Source organism: Camarhynchus parvulus, chromosome 5 (genome assembly GCF_901933205.1).
Source record: "Camarhynchus parvulus chromosome 5, STF_HiC, whole genome shotgun sequence".
Taxonomy (NCBI): Eukaryota; Metazoa; Chordata; class Aves; order Passeriformes; family Thraupidae; genus Camarhynchus; species Camarhynchus parvulus.
Window position 1 is genome coordinate 36,451,478 of NC_044575.1, and position 17,087 is coordinate 36,468,564.

General features: G+C 40.3%; 1 protein-coding gene across 2 annotated transcripts in view; it reads right to left on the reverse strand.

The window, feature by feature from the left end:
- SNX6 (sorting nexin 6) overlaps positions 1-14,922 on the reverse strand; it is a 29,666-nt gene extending 14,744 nt beyond the window's left edge. Inside the window, exons 1-8 of one of the 2 annotated variants that reach the window (XM_030949006.1) lie at positions 14,865-14,922; positions 14,657-14,704; positions 9,081-9,185; positions 7,243-7,353; positions 5,685-5,806; positions 3,595-3,718; positions 2,278-2,373; positions 925-1,030 (exon numbers count right to left, since the gene is read on the reverse strand). In XM_030949006.1, the coding sequence (XP_030804866.1) occupies positions 925-1,030; positions 2,278-2,373; positions 3,595-3,718; positions 5,685-5,806; positions 7,243-7,353; positions 9,081-9,185; positions 14,657-14,704; positions 14,865-14,870 (718 nt within the window). In that variant the 5' untranslated portion in view covers positions 14,871-14,922. Of the gene's footprint in view, positions 1-924; positions 1,031-2,277; positions 2,374-3,594; positions 3,719-5,684; positions 5,807-7,242; positions 7,354-9,080; positions 9,186-14,656; positions 14,708-14,864 lie in introns of both variants that reach the window. The other variant, XM_030949004.1, reaches the window with a different exon arrangement.
- Between the last annotated feature and the right edge of the window lie 2,165 nt (positions 14,923-17,087).

Below are 17,087 nucleotides of genomic sequence, written 5' to 3' on the forward strand. Positions count from 1 at the left end.
CCATTTTAGAGATCTTATCAATGGAGATTCATGAAGGGTTTGTGACTTGGTTTTGTATGAACTATATTACTGTAGACAGCAAAGCCAGTATCTGTAAAGCAGACCCAAACTTCAAGGAATAAACAGAATCTGGAAGATCAATTTTGATTTATCTAGGCAGAAAAACTTAAAATCAAAGGCAACACAGGCCAATTTCTTCTGAGCTTCTCAAAGCACAGTCATCCTAAATCAAACACAATAGTCCTAACTCAAAGATTTTTCATTTTCTCAAATAAATGAACTGCACTTGAGAAGACCATCTAGAGCTTTCAGAAATCACAATGGCTAGCACTCAGCTCACGAAGACAAATCAAGAGGCAAGTGGTAAATCTTGTCTCAGTAAGAAAAGGGATCCTGCTAACCAGACTACTCATTGCTGTCCACACTCTAAATGGCTAAAAACGGAAACCTAGTCTAGAACCAATGGCCCAAACAGGAGTTTGCTACGAGCAAAGGTAACTTTGTTAGCAAGGTAATGCAATGCCCAGTTTGCCAAGAGATTGTCCTCAATGGAATCAACCACATCCAATCCAGAACAACTGCACTAGGAGTAAAATCACCTATACTGCCATATTACCCACCTCTACACCTAAATTACTAAGTCAGACTTCAAAAAAATATTAATACTTAAAGTGTAATTCTTTTCAAGCAGACAGCATGAAGAATAAACATATTCTCAGTGCTGCACCAGGCTCTTACTCCATCTACTCTATGGTAGCAAAGCCTAAACTTCATAATTCAGACTGAACTTCTTTAGAATGGGAAGGCTACACTTGGAGAAATGAACTCACTTTTCACATGCAAAAAGTAAACTAAAAATTACTTCTCCTCACTAACAACTTCTGTACACTTTAACCAGTACTATTTTCACCCTGAAAAACTCACTTTTATGTGATCTTGTCATTTTATCAGATTTGGCAGAGGCATCTTTGACTCGGTTGTGATATTCTACAAGGAATGTTCTCTCATGTTCAAAGAAGTCATCCACATCCTACAAAAAAAGGGAACAATTAAAAAAAAGGATTTCACCCATGCTCCACAGAGCAATTGCAGAGTAAAGTTGCACATTTCACTGTTGCTGTGACAGGAAATGCATCTGGTTTTATTCTCTAAAACACCATTTATATGAACTGATTTCTTCTCCACTTATATCATGACCTTAAGTTTTATGAAGAATTTAGTAAGAATTAAGAATCTGCAACAAGTATCCTAAAGGTCTATATAACTAAACATGAAGGAATAGCAACAGATCACCAAAGGTGACAACAAAACAGAATCTATGTAATCTACTTATATGTAGAGAAGGGATGAAAGTCACTCAGCAGCACAGAGGCTGTGGTCTCAGACAAGATGATTTGAACTCCTAGCTCAGAAGATTGATCTTAATGACAGACTTCTTTTAATTTGGTAAACAAAGGTAAATGTTAATATTGTCTGTATTATAATTTGTGATAACTGGTTTATACTTACTTTTAAAAATCCTCTAAAATAACACAGATGCTCAATACCATGGAATTGCCTACAACATGGGCTTTGAACAGTATTATGAACCTGGAAGTTATCTGGACTTCATATTTTTCTCCAAGTCATAATCCATGGTTATATCCACTTTTCAGCAGTTTCAAAAAAATAATATTTTAAACCTATAAACTTTTCTCTTGTAAAAATTGCTACCAAATGGAAAGTCACCACTAGAAAGAAAAGAGGTTAAAAATCATCCTCTGCAGAATTTCTGCTTGCTATAAAAGTGATCTTGTAGCTTTCAGAAAAGTAAAAATTAAAATTTTCATTACCTTTTTTTTTCTCAGTTACGTTCTTACATCTAGGAGATGGGAAAAATCATATAACCTCTACTGCTGCTCTTTGAAACAGCAGACAGATTCTAAAAGTCCGGGAAAATTCACTCCATTAGTAACTTCTGAACAGAAGCAGTTGTCAGACCTAGTTCTCCTTTCCACTATATAAAATGGCAGGCCTGAACAAAAAACCTCCCAACAAGATTATCAATTATCTATGTATAAAAAAGGTGCTTAATTTCATAGAGTACTGAAAGGCCACAAGAAAGCTCTCAATTAATTTGTATCCAGGCCACAATTTTTCACCCATGGTCTGCCACTAATTCTTAAGTTAGACATCACAATAAAAATCCATTTTTGTACCTATGTAAAATTCTGCTTCATTAAAAAAGGTGACAAATGTTAATACATTTTATATCTTGCTATGTGAAGCAGTGATCACCTTTACTCCTGAAACAATGACACCATCTGCTGATTTAACCATATTTTTGAAGAAGTCTTCAAGTTTCTCCTTCTTATTTTTCCCACGAACACTCAACTGAAAAACAAATTAATTTATGTTAATTCATATTCTGGAGGCAATACAAGCTTTAAAAAGAAATACAACTACGTATCCCTATACTTAAAACATTTCTCCTGTTCTCTGTTTATTCTTTTACTCTGCACTAATGGGGACAGGGCACCTTGCATACAGAATGAAGACTACCTCATTTACTAGATTGTTTATCACCTAAAATACCATTCTAGGAAACAAAAAAAAGGAAAAAAAAAAAAGAGATCAGCACCATTCTAGCACCTGCTGTACAGAGTGTATATTTCAGTTACCAATAACACAGTATTTATCATGCACAGTACAGCTGAGTTGATGCAACAATAGTTGAGTTAATACAACCATGTTTCACTCTCTGGTGAATGACAGATCTTTGACTTCCAGAGGATCATGCTGGTTTAAGCCTCCCCACACTCTCTGTTTCTGTCCATCTAACTACTCCCAGTTTAAGTAAACTGAGTGCCTGAACCTGTAAGCATTTCTACATCAAGCAACACAGGAACCACTGTAACATATTTTCAATTAAGTATGTACGCAGTTGAGCCAGTCTGTGTAATAATTTCTTCCACTTAATGTTGATTCCTGCAATTTTAAAAAGGAACTGAAACTCTTCGCAGAATAAGAGCAAACACTGTCTCCAACACCAAAAAGTTATGAAAACAAAAGTACTCTCCATTATCTCAATTCATTATGTTACATGTGGATAGCCACACTAGTCCAATATTCAGAAAAAAAATTAACCACGTTTTCACTCACATCATTAACATTATCAAAATATTTCATCAGAAATTCTCTCTAGTTTTGTTAGCAACAGAATTTACACCAAAGTTCCAAATCCTAAAACATTAGTGTGCCATTTTGTTGCATCATTCTTCCCCGCAGCAAATAAAAACAATTCAAAGAGTGGAAAAGTATCCTATCAAGTGAAATCACCACCAAAAGCTAATCTTTTTAATCCAAAATATACTGGATTTCCAGTAATCTTTTTGATGCTGAAGTTAAAGCATAGAGTGCATTTGGTTCCCAAGTGGCAGAAAATGAACTCCTACAGACTAAACGAATTTCTAACTTTTACGATACGAGTATGTCTGGCATGAAGGAATTGATGTAATTTGCTTCAGGAGGTAATTCCCTCTTAATCAGTTTTCCATCCCACCATAAAAGCACATCTTGATTTCTCTTGCCAGCAATTCAGTTTTCAATACTCACATCCTGATTATATTCCAAGAATACATGGAAATTTAAGTCCTTTCTCAAAATAGGATGTGCTGCCACGCGACACAAAAACACTTCATGCATTGCAACTGTCTTCTTGAATATTGCCAAATATTCACTGAAAACAAGAAATAAGACAGACATAAGAATTTCATATGAAGCAATTTAGATTGAGATAAACCTAGTGAACAGCTTTAAGAGATCCTTAGTAAGGGTACAAAATTACAAGCCAATATATCGGAGTTTATCACTCCAATGTTTGATACAGACATAAATAAATACTGCAGTGTTAATACTAGGGAGAAATTTGAAGCCCAAACACATTACAGAGAGACTTTTAATGAAGAGTCAACAAATACACTCTAATTTTTATGGTTAGCTAACAGACACTGGTTTGCTGAAAGTGTAACCTCATTTCATTGTCCTTTTCCCAGCACCCCAAAATTCAAGACACCAAGGTACAGATTACAGTCCCTCAGCACTATGTACTGATGTGCAAATTCCTTCCTCCCCATCTCCATCCCCTTGCCCATTTGCACCCTCCTTACTTATTTATATGTTTATGTAGTTTTGTTAGCTATTTAGACAGTCTTTTATTTCATGTTAAAGCACCTAGCCTTTTTGAGCCAAAGCTTACATTGATGTCTCACTTCATAGTGGTTCTAAAAGTGAAATTAAGAGCTGCTTTTGGCAGGTACAACAAAAAAAACGCATTTAATCATAACAATCACATAGTTGCCCAGTTAAGCCAACTCAACTTCAAAGCAATCACTCACTTGCAATTTAATTAAGAGGAAGGCACTCTTATCAATACAAGTTTGCTAGAATTCATTGTGCTTTGCAAATTCAGTGAGTAAGATGCAACCAATCTAAAAATGAGGAAAGGGTTCTTTTTCCCATTCTGAGGTCAAAGAGTGAAATTATAATCAGTGCTTTTCCTTCCACTATGTGCAAGGAGGTTAAGATTTACATACCAGCAAACCAGCAGGGCCAGTGTTGGGAGATGTTTGATCTCAGTGAGAGTAGTAGTCATTCAGTGAAGACAAAAAAGGAGGATGCAGAGGATGGAGGTGGCAGTAGAAGAAACCCAAAGTTTTCTGTGTTATCCAACCCCTAACCAGACCACAAGAGAATCATGATCAGGGCCGCTGGAAAACCAGATTCTTTAAAATCTATAGTGTTCTGCTAATTTCCAGTTTTCTGCATATGAAGTGTATATCTACTCTGCTATAAATTGTGTTGTACATATCACTAATACAGAGCTTTTTAAGACATTTGCTCACAGCAGCTGAAGTTCGGAGAGAAAGCAGCAGTTGTAAGAGTTCTATGTACTTTTCTTGCCAATTCAGAGCGCTTGATAGAAGCAGTCTAGAAGCAGCGTAAATATACACTTGAAAACTGAAACCAATGACAGGAAAAAGATCAAAGAAGTGAATGCATGACAAAGAAAATGGACGAAGCAAGGAGAAACTTCACTGCGTAACTCAATATGGAACAAGAAGCTTCAGAGCAGTTATTTCAATATAAATTAAATTCATAGTAAGGGAAAATAGTATTTTCAGGAAGTGTATTCTCCTTGTGCAAAAATTTTAAAAAAAAGTGTCAAAAAAGGATTTTCTAGTAATCTTTGTATTTCTTGGGGAACAGAAGGTTGGCATCTATGTTTACAGTACCAACCACATGCATAACTCCCTACTCCCAATCACTGCGTGTATTACCCTGAAGTCTAATTATACTTATCAAATGTGGAATACCAGAACTAAAAAAGATAGAGGTTATCTCCTCCCTTTGCAGATGTTCTGTGAAGAACAGGACCTAAGTACTTTCCTTCTTATGAAAGAATGCTCAAGAACAAGCTAATTTATTTCCTGTTTCAGAAGATCTTCCATGAAATTATTTCTACAATTTTCCTAATGGCACTGATCATGATCACTAAGAGGAACCTTGGTTATATAACAACTGGATTCTCAAGTCTGTGTTTCACAGAGAACCATTACAGTGAGATCAGAAACATGGGACAGCAAACAGCATTAAAAGTTTTGGAATATAAATCAATCAATAAAGTAGTAATCAAGTCTACATACGCTTCCAGTTCTTGTTTCATCTTGGTGAATTCTTCTTTAGTCATTGATCCTTCCCCTTCTCCAAGTTTCTGCAGTTTCTCCCTGGAGGCATCAAAGTCAGGCCTGGGTGGTGCTGGTGGAATCTGGAATTTAATCCAATTTTTTTTAAGTTCTGATTTTCTCAGTGAAAAAACACCCATTCACAGTACAGGAACTGTAGACTGCCTGCAGCTTTTTAATACATGTTTCTCTCTTTCATCATTCATTACAGCATTTCTGGATAAAGTCTCTTATTCATGAGTTATTCATGCTGCATTACTACACCAATTTCGGTCAAGCGTCCTTGAAGATTACTGAAGTATTAACTAATGGCTTCAGTTTAATTACAACAGAAGCCAAATAATTCTTCATTTCCCATGACAATAACTTAAAACTTGAAAAAAATATTTTTAATTAGTTTTGGTTTAGCTTATTTGGTAAGGATTATTTCTTGTCTAAAGAAAGAAGAAAAAAGAATTCCACAAGTGTTTTCACACCACCCATTTCTAACTCCCCAAAACTTTAAACCAAGAAAACCATTCCCTATTAAACAATAGCAGGCACTAGAGCTCTTTCTTGCAGCACTGCTGACATTAAAGACATGTGTTGAAGTAACAAAGCCCCCAGTCAACAAGGCTCTAGGTTAATTTTGTAATACAGTATATTAACACTGAAAGAGGAAACACCAGAGTCAAACTAAACCTGAATTGGTGCCAGGAAAAAAACACAGAACAAATATGATGTTTAAATTTTTACTTACTGATATTGGCCCATTACATTAACATATTACAAAAAAAAAAAAAAAAAAAGAAAAATCCAGCATCTAGACAGCCAACCGTCTGAAACTAGTTATTACCACACTGAAAGTCTAATCATCTCAAATAGCTTTTCTGACTAAGAAAAGACTAGCTCAAGAATGGTATGACCACCACAGATTATACTCACTATAATTTACCCAGTAATCATTTAGAAATATCTATTAACCCTCTGAATCAGCAAACACCCCCCAAACACAAAATGAATACCAAACTTTCACACCAAATGAAAAATATTCCCATTGCAAATAACGTATGAAAAGCAGCACTATTTTTAATATGCGGTATCATATGGTGCCTGTTTTGAGACCTCTGTTCCTGGAATGCCTGAAATTAACTTCAAACTGTAAGTTATTATATATTGAAGTTCCCTGTGTAACTCGGTTAAACATTAGCTTGCAGAAACAATACCACCAAGTTATACGGTTCAACCCTCTCCCAGACTTTTAACACAGTGGCATAAAAATACACTTGGAGACAAATTAAACTACTCACTTCTTAGGAGTAAAGGGCAAGAAAGTATGACAGTTACTGCAGCTTTCTTCCAAGCTTGCTTCAACCATTAATTTTGTGTAATTGCATAAAATGACGTATTAGAGAAGCTTATCTGATTTTATAAGGAATGAACACCTGCTGTTTCCACTGCATTTAAATCCAGTCTCAAGTAGTTTTGATCCAGCCCACAGAAAATGGCACATATAAACCAAAAGAATACCAATACTTACAATATAGCCAGCATAGTCCTCATTCTCAACAAAAGAGTCATGAAGCCAAATAAACTCTTCGTGTTGCCGGACAACAGAAAATTCGTTTTGTTTGAAATTTGGTAAGGAACTCTAGAAGGGTAAAAGGAGGTAGAATTATGGGGGGAAGGAGATTCGGAGGAAGAAAAGCTCTACAAAAAACAAGGTTTTTCATTACTACATGAGAAAAAACCTTGAGGGAACAACAAAAGTTTGTACCACAGTAATTACCCTCATCTTAATTAGTGCAGCAATCAACTGGCATGGGTTGCCATAACAGGTTGTGGAGTGCCTGCTCTCATCAACACATCTAATATCTTTATCAATTTAATCCTGGAGTTCTGTTTAGTATCTTTACTAATGATCTGGATGAGGGGACCAAGTGCCCCTTAGTCAGTTTATAGATGACACCAAGTTGGGTGGAAGTGTTGACCTGCTGGAGGGCAGGAAGGATCTGCAGAGGGATCTGTCCCAGCTGGATCCATGGGCTGAGGCCAACTGTAGAAGGTTCAACAAGGTGAGGAGCCAGGTCTGCACTTGGGTCACAACCCCAGACAGGGCTACAGGCTGGGGACAGAGCAGCTGGAAAGCTGCCCAGCGGAAAAGAACCTGGTCAACAGTGGCCGGACATGATCCAGCTTGTGCCCAGGTGGCCAAGAAGGCCAATGGCATCTTGACTTGGATCAGAGATAACATGGCCAGCAGGACCAAGAAAATGACTATTCCTCTGTGCTGGACACTGGTGAGGCCACACTTCGAGTGTTGTGGTCAGTTCTGGGCCCCTCCTGGCAGGACAGACACTGAGGGGCTGGAGCGTGTCCAGAGAAGGGCAACAGAGCTGGTGGCACCTCTGGAGCACAAACCTGATGAGGAGTGGCTGAGGGAGCTGGAGGGGCTCAGGCTGGAGAAAAATCAAGGGTTGACCTTATCACTCTCTATAAGTATCTGATATGAGGCCGTATCGGGGGGTTGGTCTCCTCTCTCAAGTAATAGGTGAGAGGACAAGAGGAAACAGCCTCAAGTTGCACCAGGGGAGGTTTAGATTGGATATTAAGAAAATTTCTTCACCAAAAGCGCTGTCAAGTTTTGGAAGGGGCTGCATAGGGAAATGGTGGAGCAACCATCCCTGGAGGTATTTAAAAAACATGTAGGTGTGGCACTTATCCCTACATGGTTTAATGGCGGACTCAGCAGTGCTGGATTAATGGTTGGACTCAATCTTAGAGGTCTTTTCCAACCTAAGTGATTCTATGATTCTGTAATCAAAACCCAAATGAACAAATGCTGAGCAATGTGCTCTTTTGCACTCTAAATTAATGGTGAGAGTGAAGGAGGAGATAGGATTAATGATGTCCAGATATTTCATTCAACTTCAAGTTATTCTGTCACTCTGCAATCAAGAAACATTCAAATCTAAAAAAAAGCCACAAACAACAGTAATTAAAAATGATCCCTGAATGCAATACAATTACAAAATATGCTTTTAGAATCTGAAAGTACAATAAGATCTAATCAAATTTTAAAACTATACTGAAGTATATTCATGTATACTAAAGATTCTACCTGCAAACAGGCTAATTAATAGGCATGGGAATGGCATCAATACAAAAAAAAAGTGAACATAACTTTCTTCTAAACAGTTTCTTAACTCTTACTCATCTTTTTCTTATGCACTGCGGCTACATAGTCTCGTAAACATGAGATAATTCTACTTTCTCATTTCCCCTGGATTGTGTTACATTTTGTTTCAACAAACAGTTTAAGCACATTCTCTTTTGTATGTAATTAAGAGTTGTTGCGTGTACAAACCCAGATTTTACCTTTGTATGGACTGTGAATTTCACTTTATCCCTCTCACTCAGTGCATCTGAGATATCCACTTGCAGAGCAGCATCAGTCTGGAGATCTACATTTATTGCTCTAAGCTGAAGAAAAATATATTTAGCTTAATTTTTTTTTTGAAAAAGGTAAACTATATTTTCATTATTGTTTCTTTGAAATGAACCCTGATCCTGCAATGCTGAAGACAGATCACAAAACCCCCAACATTAAAAGATTATTTCCAGCAGAAAAAGAAATTCCAGCAGTACTCCTTATGAACAACCATACAAATAATAATCACCTTTACAGTATGCCTTGTTAGTGCACTATTTTCATTTCTGTAGATTGATAACTTTCTAGTAATTGAGATGCTCAAGACAAAGTACATTTACAGATAGCAACAAGTTTGGTAGGTTTTTATTTTTATTGTCCCCATTCCTCTGAACTGACAAACTGCTCTAAATATACTTGTAAAGGTAATTATAAAGATATTAACAATTGAGAAGGTATTTTTAAGGAGAAAAGTGGTTCTATATTTCAAAGAAGCAAGAGCAGTTATAGACCTGATTTACTCACACTGTCTTACACTATTCTGTTCAACATATCTCACCATGTAATGAAAAAGCTTAAAAGAATATCCTGAACTTCACAGAGATAAGTCTTCTTGGAAATATTGTTTTTTCTGAAAAACCCCAAAGCAAAACACTCAAACCCAAGACTTTGATGTCTTCAAAATGAGCATGAGAAATGGCAAAAGTGCAAGGAATATATGTGTTTTTCTTCTAGAAGACATGAAACCTGAACTCTTTCACAAAATAATTCCAGTCACATTGGAGGAAAAAAAAAAGAGACAATGATAAAATATAGCAAAACTGAAATGTTATCTGAGCACCACAATATTTGGCAGTAACTGGACCAAAGGCTTCAGTGCTCACTGTAACCTCATCTAGAGCCCAACTGGAAATTCAAGTCCCCTCACCCTTGCACCCTTGTTGTTCTAGAGGAATTTGTCCCATGACAATTTCATCATCATGGTCAAACAGACATTTGGAATGTTTTTACAAGCACTAACGCTAACCCTGAAATCTTTTCCAATCACATTGTCAAAAAATATTTCAACATCATGCTCACAAGGCATACTTTTTACTGAGACATGGTATTTTCTCTGATGCTGCATTTTTCTACAAATATCCCATTCTACAGTATAAAAATGCTTTACCATACAGAGATTTGGACTTTTCTCCATAAAGTGTTTCAGGATTGCATTTTTAAGTCAATACTTAAGTACAAAAATTCTTTAAGTATTCTCAACACATAGTAGGGAAGTTACACATGAGCAGATTTTGAAGGTAACACTGTGAGGCACTGGAAAAGCTCTAGGACAGAAGCATCAACTGCCACATCTTGTTTTCCATAAGTTACCTTTATATTAAATCACAGTGGTCTGATCCCACTCTAGTGTTGCTGTTAACCTTGATGCATGGACAACTCTTGCCTCTGTAGCAGCAACCAGACTCATGGATCTCAGAATTAGTGTGTTAAAGCAAACCAGAATCATGCAGTCCAGCATATTCTGCTAAGGCTAGCAAAATGTAACTGTTCAAAAGCTCTGACACATAGCTTCTCCTTACAGTGAAGTTGGAAATCATTAAAATGACTGCACAGTAACATATTCACACACGTGATTCAGGCACTGCCTTTTGTTTTGTTTTCCCAAGGTTTAGAGGGTCACTGCCTCACACAAAGGCATATTATCATGCAATGGTTTCTTGCAGATCACTTCTCAGAGGCAGAATCTCCTAGCTCCTACTGAGCTTCCAAAGTGCTTACCATCTAATTTAGGAAAGAAAAATATAATGACATACCAATGTGTCTCTTATGTCATAACACCACATTTTTCAGCGTGTAAAAAGGTTTTTGTGATTACACTGTTTGGGGTACTGTTTGTTTTTCTCTGGTCCCCCCAGAATACATTAACAGACTGAGTACTCTGAGCAAATAATCTGGATTATCTAAATAGTATTTCTGTAATCTTTCACAGGTCACAAATATTTCTACCAAAATACTTTTGCACCTCCTTTTTTTTTCAAAGTGGTACTATACAAAATTCTACAATTCAGTATAACAGCTGATCAAGTTTGCCATTAGAGCATATCCAGTGCAGTGCAGCCTGATCATATGCACTATTCCCAACTTCATATAAAAAAATTCCTATCTGTGCTGAGAAAATTAAGAACTAAATATGACAACTTCACCCATGACATACCGCTGTAAAAGACTATTTGTTTGATTTATACTGAGTTAAGTTTGTAACAGTTTTGAAGAGTTTAATCACATGTTAAGTCATGCCATGTAGTCTGACTGCCAACAGGGAATGTTTTCATCTGCAATGGTAATGAAGCATTTATGAAAGGTGTCAAAGACAATCAGAAAGTTGAAGGATTTTAAATATATTCATGTGACACAATGAATCACATTGCATTACTAGAAATTGAATTCACAAACAACATCACCACACCACAAACTTAAACAAACTCTGCATCACTACTTCCAAAATAAAACTGCCACCAATGGATGGTTTACTAGTGACAAAGGAAGTAGAAAATGAGAAAATAAAAGAAGTCTGATACAGATGAAAACTGAAATGAAAGTACCTTAAAGTAAGGAAAAAATAGGGTAATCTTGCCCCCCCTGCAAGTCTAATACATACAACAACGCAAAATTATTTTATACTTACATATGTTATCTATGTCCATGCTGAACAACTTGCAAAACAAAACCTGATTTAATTACTTTACAGTTTCCTACGCTATACCAAAGATATACCAAGAAAGTCCCTGTTTTATTCAAAGGGTCTAGAAAACAGCAGAAGCCAAAACCCAGGCCAAGGGATGTTACAGTACTAACTGAGAACACAATGCAAGCAGAGGATTTAACATCTAAGCTCTTGCTAAAGGATCAATTATACTTCAAATGATAATGGAAGGAATCTGGTACAGACAAGGGAAACAACCAAGTGTTACATTCCTAGGTAATGTCATCCATTAACAGTAACTTCCCTGCTCTAAGCTCTTTCGAAAATGTAAAGAGTAAAAAGGACCCTATCTTCAGCTGGTTCTTTACAGGCAAATACACAAAACAAGGGGACAAAGAATACCTTCACAACAAAAGCTTTTGAAGTGTTTTCACAGCATTAAGCTTCCAGCAGACCTGTTCTAAAGGATAGCTCATTTCCACTGAATGAGTGCTACCTAAAGATTATATAGATATAAAATACACAAGGCAGTACTAATGGAGCAATACTACATCACTCTACAAAGATGTATTGTTTATGTTAGAGAGAGGACAAAAATCCCAACAGCACCCAAATTACACTAAGCAAACTCAATCCTATCCTATTTCCTAAGTGAAATTCAGAAAAGCAATTCCCACAAGTTCATTTTATGCAGACCATTTATAATAAGTTCTTTCTACAGACCACCCACTGCTTCTTCCTCAAAGAGGATTGTCAGTGCTCTGTTTTACAGTTCTCCAGAAAAGACTCCATATGGTGTAACACCATTGTCTGAGAATTACTCTTCTGTGTGGCATCAGCATAAATTCCAGCCCTCTTTCATCCCACCACCCCAAGATTAAACTTAATACAGCTGTAGCCAACAAACATGTTCCTGCAGCAGAAGTACAGTTGTCACAGCAATATCTGAATTCAACAGAGGCAAGAGTATTGATTTTCAAAACTAAAAGCTCAATTACTCCGACTAGAAGTTACCATCCATGCTTTCAAGTAAAGGCTTGACCTACTCATTAATTAATTGCAGAGAAAGGCAACAAATCAGAACTAGGGAATCACTTTATGAAAAGATGCTTATTTTTACTACTTCTACTTAGAAAAAAGTATTACAGTTTTGAAGATTACAGCACAGCCAATCCATTCATGAACAGACTGCCATATTGCTTTTGATTAACTTCCTGTATCACAAACAAAATCATGCAGATAACAACCTGTGTTTTAACTCCAGGCATTTAGACAGAAGAGAAAAAATTAAACCCCCACAGTGATTGGTGATTGAAAATAAGAAACCCTTAAAAAACTAGGGAAATGAGAAGGCCACTGTTCTAGTTCAATTCCTCAGTACTGGATGAAGATGCGGGAGAGAAAAAGAAAATTACTGCATTTGGCCAACTGAGATGGTAAGTCTTACAACAGTACAAACAAGACTGCTAAGAGATTTCTTAAGGTTTTCAAATTACCTTCTGAACTCTTTACGACCTGTAGCCTTAGAGGGAAAACTAATAACCAGCCAAACAAACAAGTTTCACAGGAGGTCAGATCCACATTGTTATGTTCTACCTGCACCTTCAGATAAAGGCAACTTAACTGTGCACATCAAAGGCTGTTCCTAAGTACCAGGGAGAACCTATGTAAAATATCTACATAAATAAAATTTCAGAGTTATTAAGCTCTTCGATCCTTGCTCTGAAGACACTCAAAGGACAACAACGACAACCTCCTCTCTCTTTTATCTGATATTCTTAGTAAAGTAGCTGTACCCATAAAGGCAAGAGCTTTACAGTGGCCAGGATTGGCCTAAGCCAATATTAGAATGCCTTTTTAAATTTCTGGCCAAAAACTGGAACATAAAATGCACTGAATTTCACATCTGACTATGGTGTGCATGATAAAACATCACACCAACACAGTGTGTCTCAGATTTTTGTATTTTTAGTAATATACTGTATGCAGTCACTTCAATAACCACGAACAGCCAAGGGAACCGAAGCGACCCTGAAGCTGCTCTCCTACCTTGCTCACAGTTGGTCTTTCTCAAGATACTAAGTGACAGGGATAATCAGTCTAACTAAATTATACTAGGTTAGCTGATTTGTTGCTTAAGTGAGGCAGGCAAGTTAAATAAAGATGGACACAGCGGTCACAAGAGAAACTAAGGCCAGAAACAGAAGGGCAGAGAAAAACGTTTTCTCAGTAAGAAACGCAATTGTGGCGTCCTGTCCCAACAACAGAACTTCTCTTCAATAAAGAGTTTATTATGCAGCATGTGTCTGCAATGTAAATGTCCCATTGTCATCTACGGGAGTGCCCCCTGGGCCTGAAGGGAGAAGGGAGGGCAGGACTGCATCACCCCTGGATCGCGGCTGGCGATGGAAGCTGGCGCTCCCCAGGGCTGGGCAGGACCGGCCCCGCCGGGCGTGTGCAGCGGGAGAGCCGGGGCCGCAGGGAGGGCGAGCATCCATCTCCGGCCACAACCCCCTCCCAGCCATGCCGACGACAGCATCAAAGAACCGTCCTTCCAAAACTTGGGTGACACAACAATGAAGAGCACACGCACACAGACGCCGATATCAGCGGGAGGCTGTGCCAGGAGCAGATCCCGGCGGGTGGACGGACGGACAGACAGACAGCCCGGACGCTCGCAGCCCAGCATCCCGCCTCCGTCCGACACCCACGCGGCGGGCTCGGGCCAGCAGCGCCCGGAGGCCCCCGAAGAGGGGCCGACCCCGTTTCCCCCACGCCCAGCCCCAGGCGCCGGGTCCGACACCTCCCCGCGGCACTTACACCTCGGTCCTCCTCCGAGAGGAAATCTGGGCCGTCGTCCGAGCCTTCCTGCTTGGGGGCGAGGCGGCGGCGCAGGCAGGGGACATGGAGGGGCACGGCCGGCGACGGGGAGGGTGAGGGGAGACAAAGCGCACAGGTTAGCGAGTGCCCGGCCGCGCCGCCCGCCCTGCCCCGCCCCGGCCCGGCTCCGCGGCCGCCCCGGACCCACCATCATGGCTGCTCGCGGCGCTCTGCGCCCGCCGGAGCCGCGGCAGGGCGGGGCTGCGGCGCGCGGGGCGGGGCGGGGGGCGGGGCGGCGGCGGCGGCGGCGGCGGCGGCGCCTCTCGCGAGGGAGCGGCCTCTGGGGGAGGGGGAGGAGGGAGAGGAAGGGAAGGGAGGGGAGGGGAGGAGAGGAGAAGAGAAGAGAGGAGAGGAGTGGAGAGGGCGCCGGGCGGCGCTTCGGCGGTGGCTGCTGGCGAAGGAGGGGGCGGGGCCGGCCCCGCCAGGGCGGTGGTTGCTTGTGTGGCGGCCGCGCGATGTTACCGTGCGCTGCTGGGGCTGGCTGGTGCCGGGACGCGGCTGCTGAGGACGCTGGGCGTGCCCCGCGCGGGGAGCGGCTCCGTTCGCTGGAACGCGGCGGGAGCGGCGCGCCGGCCCCCGGAGGTGCGGGCAGCGCCGAGCCCCGCAGCTCCGGCCGCAGGCCGGGGCCTCCCCGCTGCCCTGCGCCGTTCCCCGGCGTTCGTGCGGGACACGGGCTGCGCACGTGTGTGCAAAACTGGGTGTGTAACTGTGCGATGACTGCGCGAGAAATTAAGAGGCTTATAATATGGCTTTGATCTTTGGGCAGTTACGTGACTTAAGATTGACAGCTACCTGTTTCGCATCAAGGAGTGGAGCCTTTAAATCCCGCTTTGTCTAATGACAGTGGAAAAGGTCAGCATCCGCACACTAAAGCGGATGTAAGCGTGGAGGGACTCTGTGCCTGAGGCTGCATTTTTGTGTGAATCAGAGCTAGAACGGCCAAGATGCGACCCCAGGGTGAGGTTTCATGATCAGCATACTCCACCTCGGTGTTGCCGAGGGATGCAGGCAGGTGTGGACATCAGCGCTCCCGTGGGCCTGCCCTCACACAGAGGTGGGCACCAGCCCGTCTGCAAATTAAGACAGCAACAAATTCGTGGTTTCCGTCCTACCTGGCTCCCTAGCCAAGTCCATCGTTAGTTACAAGCACGAGTGCGACAGGAGCACCCCTTGCCACAGCAGCACCAGGTATTTAGGTGAAATTAAGCCCATCAGGAAACTGCACCTTGAGAAATGGTGTTTGTGGAGCCTCAAGATAAGTGAAGATAATGCTTTCTGAACTCCACACTGCTTAGAAAGCTGCTTTAGGACTCAGAAAAGGAAATTGTCTCTTGAAAATCGTTCTTTGTATGAAGAAAGGTATTTGAGTATGCATTTTGTAAATAATTTTGAAAGATGATCTTTAAACAACTTTTAAGTAGGCAGCCTGTTTCTGTCTTCATACAGACATGTGCAACATAATCCAGAATACTGACTTACTTCTGAGGTTGAGAAAAATAAAAATATTTTATGAAGTATGGAGAAAGTATGAAAGACCTCTGGTTAAACACCAACTTTGTCATTCTGAAGGGATAAAGACAAAGCCGCACAGGAAACTGATTTCTAGGGGTTCACCTGTATCTGTGCGCTTTCTGGGTTTAGTATCATATACCATTCCACTCAGCCAACGCCTGTTTTTATGGGGGGAAAAAAATTGGGGACAGATTGAGTTTACTTTCCTAATATTTATTACTTACTGCTGATACATTTTATTAGAGCCAAAGAATCCAGGTCAAAAAGTTGAGGAAGTGCTTCATGAGGAACAATGACACGATTTTTTCTTACAGGGAGAGCTAAGTAGATCAGCTGACTAGTATGAATCTATCAGGATGACCATCTCAGTTGCATCTAGAAAAAAAAAATATTATATAGCTTTCCCGTGTGGCTCTGGGAGCATGGGCTGGTCTTGTTTTGGTTGTCATAGAGGCTCATAAGGGACCTGGTCTGGTAAAAAGTGTCCCTGCCTGCAGAAGCATTCAAACTAGATGATTTTTAAGGTCCCTTCCAACCCAGCCTATTCTATGATTCTGTGATTCTGTGGTATTCCATAACAGCAGTATTATGGCTCTAAAAGTTGATACCAAAAGATGAGAAAAAAAATACTAATCATCCTGTCCTGATCAACTTATCCCAGGTCCATATCTTGCCCTACTTTTCTCCCTATGCTCCTCCCCACTGGCAGAGCAACGCATGCTGCCTGCTGTTCCTGCTTCAGCAGCCAAGACAGATGCTATGTGCCATGGGGACACCCTGGCCAGGAGGTGGGAGAAGAGCATTACCCCTTCTCACTGCTCTTCTCTCAAGACTCACCTTAATAAATCTGCTCTGCAGC